General features: G+C 31.3%; 1 protein-coding gene across 3 annotated transcripts; it reads right to left on the reverse strand.

Moving 5' to 3' along the window:
* Nucleotides 1–510: 510 nt before the first annotated feature.
* On the reverse strand, nt 511–6631 carry LOC129322969 (serine acetyltransferase 2-like). 3 transcript variants are annotated; one of them, XM_054969449.1, is made up of 11 exons: nt 6008–6631; nt 5139–5336; nt 4963–5022; nt 4153; nt 3955–4049; nt 3839–3863; nt 3323–3417; nt 2983; nt 2659–2824; nt 2473–2546; nt 511–1190 (listed from the first exon to the last, which is right to left on the reverse strand). In XM_054969449.1, exons 1-11 carry the CDS (start codon nt 6275–6277, stop codon nt 1126–1128), a joined length of 1050 nt encoding a protein of 349 aa, XP_054825424.1. In that variant the 5' UTR covers nt 6278–6631; the 3' UTR covers nt 511–1125. The 3 variants fall into 3 exon arrangements, 1 of the variants encoding a protein (XP_054825424.1); XR_008596326.1 differs by lacking the exons at nt 511–1190; nt 2473–2546; nt 2659–2824; ... (4 more) ...; nt 4153; nt 4963–5022 and adding an exon at nt 5715–5854 and having other exon boundaries at nt 5198–5336; nt 6008–6138; XR_008596325.1 differs by lacking the exons at nt 511–1190; nt 2473–2546; nt 2659–2824; ... (4 more) ...; nt 4153; nt 4963–5022 and adding an exon at nt 5715–5899 and having other exon boundaries at nt 5198–5336; nt 6008–6132.
* Between the last annotated feature and the right edge of the window lie 5826 nt (nt 6632–12457).

The raw sequence follows: 12457 nt of genomic DNA on the forward strand, positions 1-12457 counted from the left end.
CCTTCCTCTTTTTAAGCCTCGAGACAAGTTTTGCAATTCTCATTGAACAAGATCAATTTGTATTTAAAGTGGATCAAATTTCTTTAGGGCAAATAGCAATCAAAGACCCTTATATAAAATTTATATCAATCAAGAATAAATAATTATCGAAACTTAAATGAAAAACAAGCTGAATGAATTGTTGTTAATTAAATATTGTCGAGAAAAAATTAATTTTGTGTTCCGTATTATGATTTGTGATATTCATTAAACTATGTTGAAGAATATATTTTCCCCTATTTTTATTGGTTTTAGAATTTTTTTTTAAAGGAGGTCTTATATTTGCTGAAAGGTTCTTCCAGAGTCATATCAGTAAAAGGCAAAATCTTGTGGAAGAGAACTTAAAATTCAAGCATCAATTTGCTTATACTTAATAATAGATGAAGATTCAACATGGGCCTGCCACTGACTTGTATAAGAACTTGACAACCTGGCTGCCTCTTTCACATACAAGAGCAAAATTGTTCTCTTGTTCAGTAAGATAATATTAAAATTCAACAGAAAATGTCCACCACAAAGAGTTACTTTCAAAATGACTGAAAGGCTTCATTGGATTGGAAAACTTGATATCTTTCCTCAAAAACCATAGGCTAGGAAAAGAGGCTTGGAGGCTGACAACATTTTGCTCAAAGCCTCAACTACAGGCATGAGCTCCACTAGTGCAAGGACTTCGACATCCCAGCAACATAATGTACATTTACAATTCATCAATTGACATCAGGAATCCAAGTTATGATTTGAAATAACTATTCTAGCAGACAATTTTCCAAATGCAATGGTGTTTTCCTCCATTCTAAGGCAATAAGCTGGCATTTGAATAGACAAATGAGATCTATGCTACCAAATCACTCAAGTGCTTACATCATTTCTATCTGGATCCTCCTAAAAATTTTTAGCCCATTTATAAGAAATAATCAAATCCTGGGTAGATCTGATTTAGACAATGGAAAAGAATCACCACGAGTACTATGACTGGATTGGATCATAAGTCAAGAATTTAAGTTTTCTTTATTTTTTCCCCTTTCGGTAACAAGAGAATTTAAGTTTTCTAGTCCTAGTAAAGTTTTCTTTATTCAATGAAGATAGCTAACTAGTAGACTTTCCATCTCTGTAGTGAGCAGCTACGTGATTGAAATAATCTTTTGTAGCATATGCATGACTACAAGAATAAAAATGATGTAAGAGACACAAAGACACACATGTACACAAAAAATGCATTAGCCATCAACTCCTCTACAAAAGCTAACTTGAGAACAGAGACCACTGTTAGAGAACCAGAGCAGGATACTCAAATTTACTACTGACCAGTGTTCTATGTAGTTTGAAAACAACGTTACTGATAAAGTTAGGAGTCAGTTTTTAAATCTGTTGGGACCTTTTGGAACAAGAAACTCAACGATGAGAGATGAATTTCCGAAAGTTAAAGCTTGCTGATATAGAATCAATACAAGAAAGGGGAGAAATAAAATAAAAGAGGAGATAGAGAGAGAAACATAGAGGGAGAAAACAATTACTGATATTTTCTTCAGTTTCTTCTGCCTTTCTCTTAAAAGTCTACGACCAAGGATTAATGTAGGAAACTAAAAGCACATGCTGAAAATAGCAACATGGTATTGTGTTCAACAAATAGGAGGAGGAGAATTTTATGGAGAAAGGAGGGAAGAGATCATAGTGATCCTTCCAAATCCACCCACTTTTGGGAGGGAGGGAAAACTCATTAAAAGTTTCATTCCACTCCCCTTGCATTTTTTTTAACCAAACAAGGGCTCCCCTTCATTTGTTTAACCAAACACGAGGATCCCTCCTCTCCAAATTTCTTCAACCGAACACACTATAAAAGAAACTAGCAATCAAGAGTACTGGAGTTTAGCCTTAATTGATCACTTGATTTATGATTTACAAAAAGTCACCTATGCCACTAACCCATATTACTCAAAAGGCACATTTCCTAATAAACACCAATGTTTTCTTGTTGAAGAAAATTCAACCTCAAAGCTTTAAAGTGTGGAAACAGTAAAGAAAGTCCTATTTGAAACAGTAATAGGGGAACAGGCCATAATGGAAAAAATGGTAACAAAAGCAAATTCACAATCATCATGGATGCTAAATGGGCAATCTAGGGAATTCTTAATTCTACTATTAGCATGGATTGGGGTTAGGCTCATACCACTTGATGTAGAAACAATATGGAAGAGGGGATGTAATAAAGGGAAATAGATAGAAAGGAGGAGAAGACAGGAAGAAAACAACTATATTTAATCCTATAACCAGTCCCTTTGAAACTCTACAACCAAGAAAGAAAAAATGATAAAGAATGTTCCTAATTTAAGCCTTCATTGATTACTTAATTCTTGTTTTACAGATAAGTAACCACAACTATATTACTCCCAGTATTCTTTTTCCATTCCACTTGTTCACTCAAAGGTTACTTACCATGTTTCATGGTTAAAGATGGGTCGAGCTCATGTAGATATCCAATAACATTTGCTGGTATTCCTGCCACAATGCTTCAAAAAAAAAAAAAATGATACCACTTCTTACCACAAAACAATTCAGGCAGAAGCCAATCTCTGCAAGCTTGCAAGTACCAAACATCATTTAAAAAGAATTAATTTAGACCTATGAGGAGAGACCTCTTTCAACAATAGAGAGCATGCAGCTATAATTGCACCTTTACCAATCCCTATGTTCCCAAGTATAGTTGCACTAGCTCCAATAAACACACCATCACCTATTTTGGGATGGGGATCACCTATTTCCTTCATTGAACCTCCCAAAGTAACACCTTGTAAAGCAGAATGCCATAAAATGAATATAATGAATATCTTGTGTCATACTCTCTTTGATCACTATTATGAGGCATTTTTTTCGAGTATCGTGTTCAAAAATATAAAGCATTTTAGGTCTTTCAAGATGCAAATAATAAGATTTTTCCAAAAATACCCTTAATTGGAAGTGTAATTGATAAGATTTCTTAATTAAAACGCTCTATTAAATAAGGATAAACTATAATTTTAAAGACAATTAACTAACTTATTAAAAGGTATAATTCAATTAAAGATGTCTTATAATACTGAATAAAGGGAGTAGAGCCATTTCTATAAATGACAAGAAATTCTGAATGATTTTATATTACTTCAGAAACTCAGCTATTTTCCTCTTCTGTCAACATGAGAAATCTTGATATATTTTAAGAGATTAGATCCATGCTAATTTACTAAAGATAATTGAAGTCTATAAAAGAACAAGCTAAAATAATCTTTAATTAAAGAAACATACTCACGTGCATCAATGAAACTCTCTTTCTAATGATAGCAGTTTCACCAATAACCACGCCTGTCCCATGATCTAATAAAATTCCCTCCCCAATTTTTGCAGCTATATAGAAAACTAGAAAAAGGTAAACAGCAATGATAACAACATCCTAAGTGTCTTCAATATCTTGAAAAGAGAGATGCAAGCACCCTTCAAGAGATAACTCAAGTAATCAGCAGTCTAGCAAGAAAAAGAAAAGGGGAAAAAAGAGAGAGAGAGAGAGAGGAAATCCATTCCTCTATGTCATTAAAAGATCGAGACTCTATTTCATAACATCTCTGTTTTGCTTTTTTTTAAAAAAAAAAATGATACCTTGCAATCACAACATGGGTTTTTTTTTTCCCCCTAAGATTCAGTTAAAATTCAATGCAAAAATTTCCACAAGATATATTCTCCCAATACATTGAAGGAATTTCATTGAGTCAGATTGTTTCTATTTAAATCATCAAGTGATTGCATGAAAAAATGAAATCAGCCTGCCCGCCAGAATGTATATCTACTCCAAAAACCTGCAGCCAAAAAATGGCATCTTGGATCAGAAAAAGAAATATGAAACGGCCTTATATATGTTGTGCCAATTTCAATGAAATAGAAACCCACCTCACTGACTCGACTTTGCAAAGCTGAGGCCAAGACTTGGCATCCCTGGCCCCACAATGCATGGGCTACTCGATGAACTTGCAGAGAACAATAGCCTTGTTAAAGCATAACATAGAAAGTCAAGAGTAAGCCCCAAGAATAAGGAGGAATTGGTTCTTTATTTAAAGAATAAAAGAAAATAAATATGATGGGTCCAACCCTCCTACAGCAATATAACTTATATGTACGGAGAACAAATTAGGAAATGTGAGTTAGTCTGTTAGAGAAGAAAAGGAGAAGATTTTGTGAATAGCAAATAAGTCGTTTGCTAAAGAGGGAGGAAAGTAACGAGAATTTCAGTGTGTTTTGTAGGAGAGCCTAGCCTGTCGAAAACTAGAGTGTTGCTGTGTTGTTTTGCATTCCATGTGAATGTTCTGAGCTATATCAGCAATATAACATCAGAGAGTCTATCATCATCTCTTTCTTTTTGTTCCATTGAGTACAATTTCTTTTAGGTTCCACTATTTGGCATCAAAGTCAGGCTTTGATTCTGGGACCTATAAGTTATGGGCCCACCACACTTCCGCTACATAGGGAATATACTCTCTAATGCTATATTACTAATACAACTCAGAACAATCACAAGGAATGCAAAATACTCTAGCCTTTGAGAGGCTAAACTCTCCCACAAACCACTCTAAAATTCCTGTTACCTCCCTCCATCTTCACCACAAGAGTTATTTGCTATTCATAGAATCTTCTCTCTCTCCTCTTACAGACAAGCACACATTTCTTAATTTGTCCTTCCCATCACTATTGGACCTGGTTGACCCAATTCCCCCTTACTTTTCCTAACATAAGTCGTAGTGGGCTTGGACCCATCACAAAGTTTGTCTCATGAAACAGATTTGTAGCTTCGTAAGTTGCATCTTGTAAAGAATATACTTTGACTTAAAATCAATAATGTCACAGGAAAATCATACAGGTATATATACTGATGATAACTCTATCAAAAGCAGAAGGATTCACCTTCATATATAAAAGCGCGAAGCAATATGATAAACAAGCAGGATCCCAGTCTATAAATGCCTGCAGAAGGAATAGCTCCACACGTCAATCAAATCTGATTACAAGAAAATCCACATTTATATATAGAAAAACCTCAATCAGATGCTTCAAAACATGAAAAGATAACATAAAAATACCTGCAGATCCAGGCGAATTGATCTCTGGATACCTTTATCATGCATCATCACATCAAAAAATATTTCCGTCAGCTGAGTTGCCAAAAGAGTAGGATTTTGGAGACGATTGGCAAGAACGAAGGCTAAGGCTTGCTCCAAGCGATCATGAGATAAAATGTTGGCATACAAAAAGCTATTTAAAATTGGCTCCTTTTCTGCCTGCACAATATATACTAATCAGGATGCATAAAGACAGAGATACTCCGACAGTCACCAAATATGCAAAACAAAGCATCCAACTAAACATATTTGATCATAACAAGTGCACGCAGGGAATTTATGAATTTCCCAATGTTTCAAATAAATAAAATATTGGCAGTACAATTGACCGATCCCACTCCCCATGAAAAGAAAAACACTCGAGATGATGCTTACTTTCCAAACATATAGGAAAATATTTGTTGCAAAATAGTCGTGCAACATGTTTCGAACCACTCGTACAGTGCGAGTTACTCTCTAATATGCGGCTTTGCGCCACTGCCGTTCACACAAGTGCTTGGAAGACTAGAAGCAATTAGAATGTTTATCAAACTGTACCAGGTAAACTCTACATCGATCGCCGCTAGAATCGCTCCCTTTTATGCAGGTGATTCCATCGAGCGTTGAGACGTAACGCAGCGGTTTTTTTTTTTTTTTTTGTCTCCTTCATTCCCCCCGGACGGGATGCACGGAAAATCCTAAAACCCAATGGAATAACGTAGTGAAGAGTCCAAGCAAATCCTCTGGTTTTAAAACCATTTTTCAATGGAACAGATGAATCAGAAACTGCAACCAACAAATACAAGCGAGGCAGAAGAAAAGACAAGCACAAACGCCCAGTTTCAGCGCACCTCCAACTTAGCTTCTTGTTTGACAGCGTCCCAAATCAGGTCAGCCCCACCTGAATGATCTACGTAAGAAGCCAGAACAGAGTCGTAATCTGGATTGGGAATATCCATGGCATAGACAGGAAAACCTCTCTCCAAGCGATACGCCGAATACAAGAAATCGTAGCTGTTGGGTTCGTCAGTCATGTTTTGGAGCTCTTGCCCACCAAGAGGGAGACACCTTGATACCGTTGAGGGGAGAGGAGTATAGCTATCGTCGCTCACGCAAGCCATGCAAGCAGATAGGGAGAAAGATAAGAAGAACTGTCACATGCGAGAACTTGAGGAGCGAGAGGTGAGACTGGGGAATTGTCGGTGGTGAGAGGAAGGAGAAGGAGAAGGAGGGTGGTGGTGTCAACTGTTAAGAGTAGCAAGTGGTGTGGTGCAGCGTTTGCAGCCGTAACTGATGCTCTCGTTTGGGAGAAAAAGCAAGAATAATAGTAAGGGGTAGGAGAGCAAGACTGTCCATGAAACAAGAAAGCGAGGGAAATTGCCACTCTGAATGGTTCAGGAGGTAGGGCTGCGCCTAAGCACTTGAAGAAAGCAAGGGGACGGCATTAAATTCACCGTTTCTTCCTTTCTTTTAGATGCGATGGGACGAGACAATAGGACAACAACTGATAAACCGAGAGCGCCTATGGCATAATCTGTGTCATCATCAGTAAGGGTGTTCACAGGATGGGACGGGACCGGGACACCCCGTCCCGTATCCCGTTCCGAGAAAAAAATCGGGACTGAATTTTGGTCCCGTGTCCCGTCCCGTCCCGAAAGTCGTCCCATTCCGTTAAGAGTCGGGACGGGACCGGGACAAGATCGGGACGTCCCGCCGTCTCGATAAATAGAATAATATCGAAAAAAGATCTGGATAATAACATTCATTAAAATTTTAAATCATATAATTTATTAAGTTTAAAATCAAAACAACACAAGTACATAAATAACAATAATTTAAAATCAATTATTGAATCATATTAATCATAACTACACATTATAATAATAAACACAAATGATCTTTATACTATAAGATTAGTAACAATAGACAAGTCAAACATAACATCAAATCATTGTTCTTCTACTTTAGTGAAGATGTACTAAGCTAATTACTCTTCTAAAAATAAGCAAAAAAATATGTTGTAAATAAAAGTTATTAAATAGATATATATAAGAATAAATTATATTAATATAATTAATATATTATAAAGAAAGATATCATCATGTTTACTCCATGCCATTAAATTTATCAATATAAAAAAACTTTAGTTTTAAATAAGAATTGTAAGTATTAAAATTATAATTGATATAAGTATAAATTATATTAATATAATTAATATATTTAAAATAAAAAATAATATATATAATATTCGGGACGGGACGGGACGTCCCGATAGTAATCCCGTGTCCCGTCCCGTCCCGAACCTCTTTCCTGTCCCGTCCCGTAAAGTCCCGTCCCGATTATTTTCGGGCCGGGACAAGACCCGTCCCGATATGATCGGGACGATACCGGGCCAATCGGGACGGGTCCGGACTGAACATCCCTAATCATCAGTATCCCCGTCAATCAAATATCATATATATATATATATATATATATATATATATCAATCGTCCATCTACATATCATGTAAGGTGGAGATAAATCATGTCCTTAATAGTAATCTACAGTCTAATTTATTTTAAATCTGACCAAATTTATTTATTAAATAGGCTTATATCAAATTTAAATTTTTAATTAAACTTAATTAGTTAAATACATTAGACTTAGTCTACTATTACAACAGGCCGACTTCTTTACATACATGTATAATATAATATGTCACAAATTTTATCATTTGAATTTTAATCAAGCTATTTTTTTAGTTGTTTTTAATTATACTAGACTTGTATATTAATTTTAATATCGTTACTTTATTATTATATTATATTATAATTTGTAAATCCTTTCAATTAATAAATCAAATTATATATTATATATTATAATAGTTTTAAAGTATATTTGAGATGTTTAAAATTAAAATACAAACATATTAAAAAGATTTATTTTTAAGTAAGATTTTAATAGACTTTCAAACTATATCAAGCTTTAGGTGGATTCAAACCTTAAATTTATCGCACAAGGTTCTATTTAGTTAAAACCTAACTTGACCTAACATATTTTCACCCCCATCATGTATGCAAAGTTGTAAGAGTATTTTTTTTTTTTTAACAATTTGAATAGTATAGTAATGCTAGCTCTGATGACATAGTAGGATCAGCTTCCACTGATTGCAAATGATAATGGATTACATTATTCAACTAATTAGATATAACTGTGTGAGAAATCAAAAATGTGGGATTGAGACTGTTTAATCCTTGTTATGTCTGGTTGACGATAAAAAAATTGATCTTTTTTTAAGTGATCAAACCTTCTCCAATCGAGAGGAAACAAAGGCTTGATAATAAAATTATTCTTATTTTAAAGGAAAAATAGTAATCAAAGATCTCTATATGACATTTATATCAGTTGAAAATTAGTTATTGTTAGAACCCAAATGGATACTTGTTGAATCGGTTAATTTTTTATCAATAAATATATATTCAAATTTTAACAACAACTAATTTTAAAATAATAACAATCTATTCGAGCTTGTTTTTCATTCAGGTTTGGACAATAATTTATCTTTAATTAATATAAATTTTATATAGAGGTTCTTGACTGCTATTTTTCCTATTTAAAAATTTTCATGTCCTTATAAATGTAGAAAATGTTAATTTCATTTTTTGGAACCCAGTCCAATTGTTATATAAAAAATCATTTTTTATTTTAATTTAAAAAAAATTAAAAAATTTTCCAATTGTTAAATTTAAAAACAATATGATTTAATTTTTTAAAGAAATATACTGTGAGTTCAGATGCGAAAACTAAAGTAACATACATGCACTCTTAGTAAATGAACATCAAGAAGAACAAATTAAAGATTAGATGTCATGTTTCTTAAAGAGATAATTAGGATGTGATTTAATTATTAATGAGTTTTAAAAAAATTTCAAATTTTAGTTCAGTCCAAGAGGATTAAAATGAAAATAATTTTAACAATAAAAGATCAAAGTACTATTCACTTATTAATTTTCTCTCAAATATAGAATCATTAGTTGTCAATTTTTTTGCTTCACCTGTTAATTTACCAATATAAGTTATAAATTACATGACTTGACCTGTTAATAATCAGACAAGTCTTGAACATCAGTTGTTCAATCATTTTGTCAGACAAGTAGTAATATCAGTTGTTAATCTACTAATAGTAAATTAATAAGTAAAGTTAGTAAATTAATAACTAATGTTTTAATAAATTAACAAGTAAAGTTAGCAAATTAATAGCTAATATTATTGCTTGTTTGACAAACTGATGTTCAAGATTTGTGTGATTATTGACAGGTCAAATCATGTAATTTACAATTCATATTAATAAATTAACAAATGAATCAAGAAAATTAATAACTAATGATTCTACATATAAAACAAAATTAACAAATGAACAGTACTTTTATCTTTTTATCATTAAAATAGTTTTTACTTCAATTCTCTTAAATTGAACTAAAATTTTAGACTTTGTTGGACTCGTTAATAAAATCATATTATTGGTCCTTAGTTGAACTCATGGGTGGCACTACATTTATGCTTGGCTTGGAGAAAATTATAAAGAAATTCCATGTATTTCAATATTTTGCACCCCTTGTCCAAATATTTTGCATCCCTTGATTAAACTTTAAAGATTTTTAGTTCAAAATTCTTTTAATTATTAATTTTAAAAATGTTACACGCTATAGCCTAAGATCTTGGCACCACCATTGGTTGAACTTCTTCCTTTTTTAAATGCAAAAGCTTATAACAAATACATTCATATTAGACGTTTCAAATTTGCTTCAACTTCAATTAGTTTTTTTACCTTTTACACCTCCAATGATTCCATTTTCTTTAGTTTTAGTTTTGGATTAAAGGGTATTACTCAAGAACATTTGATATTACAAACTTAGGTCCTATAAAATTGAAAAGAAAAAAAAGAAAGGAATGAAATAAGTTGATAAAAAAAACAAAATGAACAAAAATAAATATGCAAAATGGTAGAAAGGTGATGATGATAGATACACGAAACCCTTGGGGTGATAAAAGGAGTGGGAACGCGAATTGACATGAATAAGGTCACGAATTTACATTCTCACTTGTCCGTCACTTTATCATCCTCACCTCTTTATAATTCCCATCTGTCCATCATTCTATAACCTTATTTTTATCTATTTTATTTTTCATCAATACATCTTATTTACTTTGAACAATCAAAAGAATCTTGCATGTGGTAAATTTTTTTTAATATTTAAAAATAGTGCATCAAGCGCCTTACTATTAAAAAATTAATTTTAATCATTAATTAATTTAAAAAATTACAAAAAAAATCTCAAAATTATAAAAAGATACTAATAAAATTATAAACAAGTATTCTATAAAAAAGTAATATAATTTAAGTTTATAAAATAGTCTGGTAATTTATAAATATTTTTATAAGATTTAGGCATCCTCAAAAATTTATCTCCAGCATAAAATACATGTTCATTTATAAATAATAAATATCCTAATTAAGTTGTAAATTTTTTAAAAAAATGCATTAGATCTCAAAAGTTATATTGTAAATTGTCTGCGAGACTTTGTAAATAATAATCATGACAATAATACTTAAATTATTACATATCATTATTAAAATAAATCTAATATTTTTCTCGCATTGTTTATCCATGAATTACTAATGGTTAATTAAATTGGTTTAGTCAGAATCATATTTTGATATTTTACATGAATAATAAATAACATTTGTATTCTAATATTTATATATAACTTAGAAGACTTAATTGATATTAATTTTTTTCATATGTTATTTTTATATAATTTTTTTGGTCAATTTCTTTAATTTTTTGATGCCTTTTTCTTAGGTCATTTTTAAAAATTGAAGGAAAAAATTGATTAATATAATCAATTTTAAATATAATTGGATATGAATTACAGCGTTGAGGAATAGTAGTTAAGGTGTGTTTTAATTTTAGTTGAGTATAATTAATTATAAAAAATTAATTAATATAATTAATTTTGAATATAATTGATTATGTTATGAGGTCTATAATTGATTTATAAAATTAATTTTAAGTTTAGTCAAAAAAAATAAAATTGATTTTAATCATAATTAAAAATTAAGTAAAATCATGATTTTGTGAAAGTATATCCAGATATCCCTGTTACATGTTAAAATTAATTATAAATCCAAAATAATGTTTTTCAAAAAAATCTAAACACCCATTATATATGTTAAAATTAATTATGAATTTAAAACCATGATTTTTTAAGCATATCCAAACACCTTCATATATGCCAAAATTAATTATAAAACTAAAACCATAGTTATCTCATAAGCTTTTCAATTCATTTTTTCAATTATATTTTTCTAAAAATTTATCCAAAAATTATATAAATTATTTTATAAATTATATTTTTTGGTTTATAATTGATGTTGATGTATATAAAGGTGTTTGAATATTTAAAAAAAATATTGTTTTGGGTTCAAAATTAATTTTTGCATGTACAATGATTGTTTGAATTTTTTTAGAAAAACATGATTTTAAGTAGATAATTAATTTTAGGATTAAAGTCTAATTTTATTCTTATACTTATTTTCAAAAAACATTAGATATCTTATACTTTTACATGGGGTGATTTTTTTCCTAAACTATTTCTTGAAGGAGCAAAATCTCCTTTTGCATGTTGGCCGTTAGTCTCCCATTTTCTCTGATGATGTGTCATGGTGTGGGCCCTAGCAAATGGTCAAACTTTACTTATTTAAAGCCATCTTCCCCCTTCACATGAAAGAGAGAGACCTGTAATTGATTTCACAAAAATAAGCTAATCCACATGTGAAGGAAATCAAATGGATTAAACATATAGAAATAGTGTGAGAATTCTTCTCACCATGTTTACTATGCGATGAATCATACACATCTCAATCAACCTTGATAACCCTATTTTTGGTCTATTCTGAAAAAAAAAGAACCAAAAACAAAATTGATTTAAAAGATTTCAAACACTTGATCAAATCTAGAAATAGAAAGATGATGATCATTATGTCTCCGAGGTCAACTCTTTGTAGTACTGGTGGCAAAAATTCATTACTTTGCTATGCTTTTATGCATTCTCCTAGGCCCATCGCAACCCAAATTCAATGCAAATAACTTTTAATCACTATTTTTAGCAAATTACATGTAACGTCTGTCTTGACATTATCAAGCACACAGAACACCAAACACTAAATAATGTTATGATAACCAAGATTAATCCCACAAATAGTTATTATAACTTAAGAGTTAAAAACATTTAAGCAAAATGGGATCCTAAGAAAA

The sequence above is a fragment of the Prosopis cineraria genome, unplaced genomic scaffold (genome assembly GCF_029017545.1).
Source record: "Prosopis cineraria cultivar Desert tree isolate PC_DT_omini unplaced genomic scaffold, ASM2901754v1 PC10, whole genome shotgun sequence".
Taxonomy (NCBI): Eukaryota; Viridiplantae; Streptophyta; class Magnoliopsida; order Fabales; family Fabaceae; genus Prosopis; species Prosopis cineraria.

Coding starts and splice junctions, on each gene's coding strand:
- LOC129322969 (XM_054969449.1), bottom strand. CDS start 6,277: ATGGCTTGCGTGAGCGACGATAGCTATACTCCTCTCCCCTCAACGGTA. Junction 5,023..5,138: donor CAATTCGCCTGGATCTGCAG/GTATTTTTATGT, acceptor TTCCTTCTGCAG/GCATTTATAGACTGGGATCC. Junction 1,191..2,472: donor ATCTTTAACCATGAAACATG/GTAAGTAACCTT, acceptor GTAGTCATGCAT/ATGCTACAAAAGATTATTTC.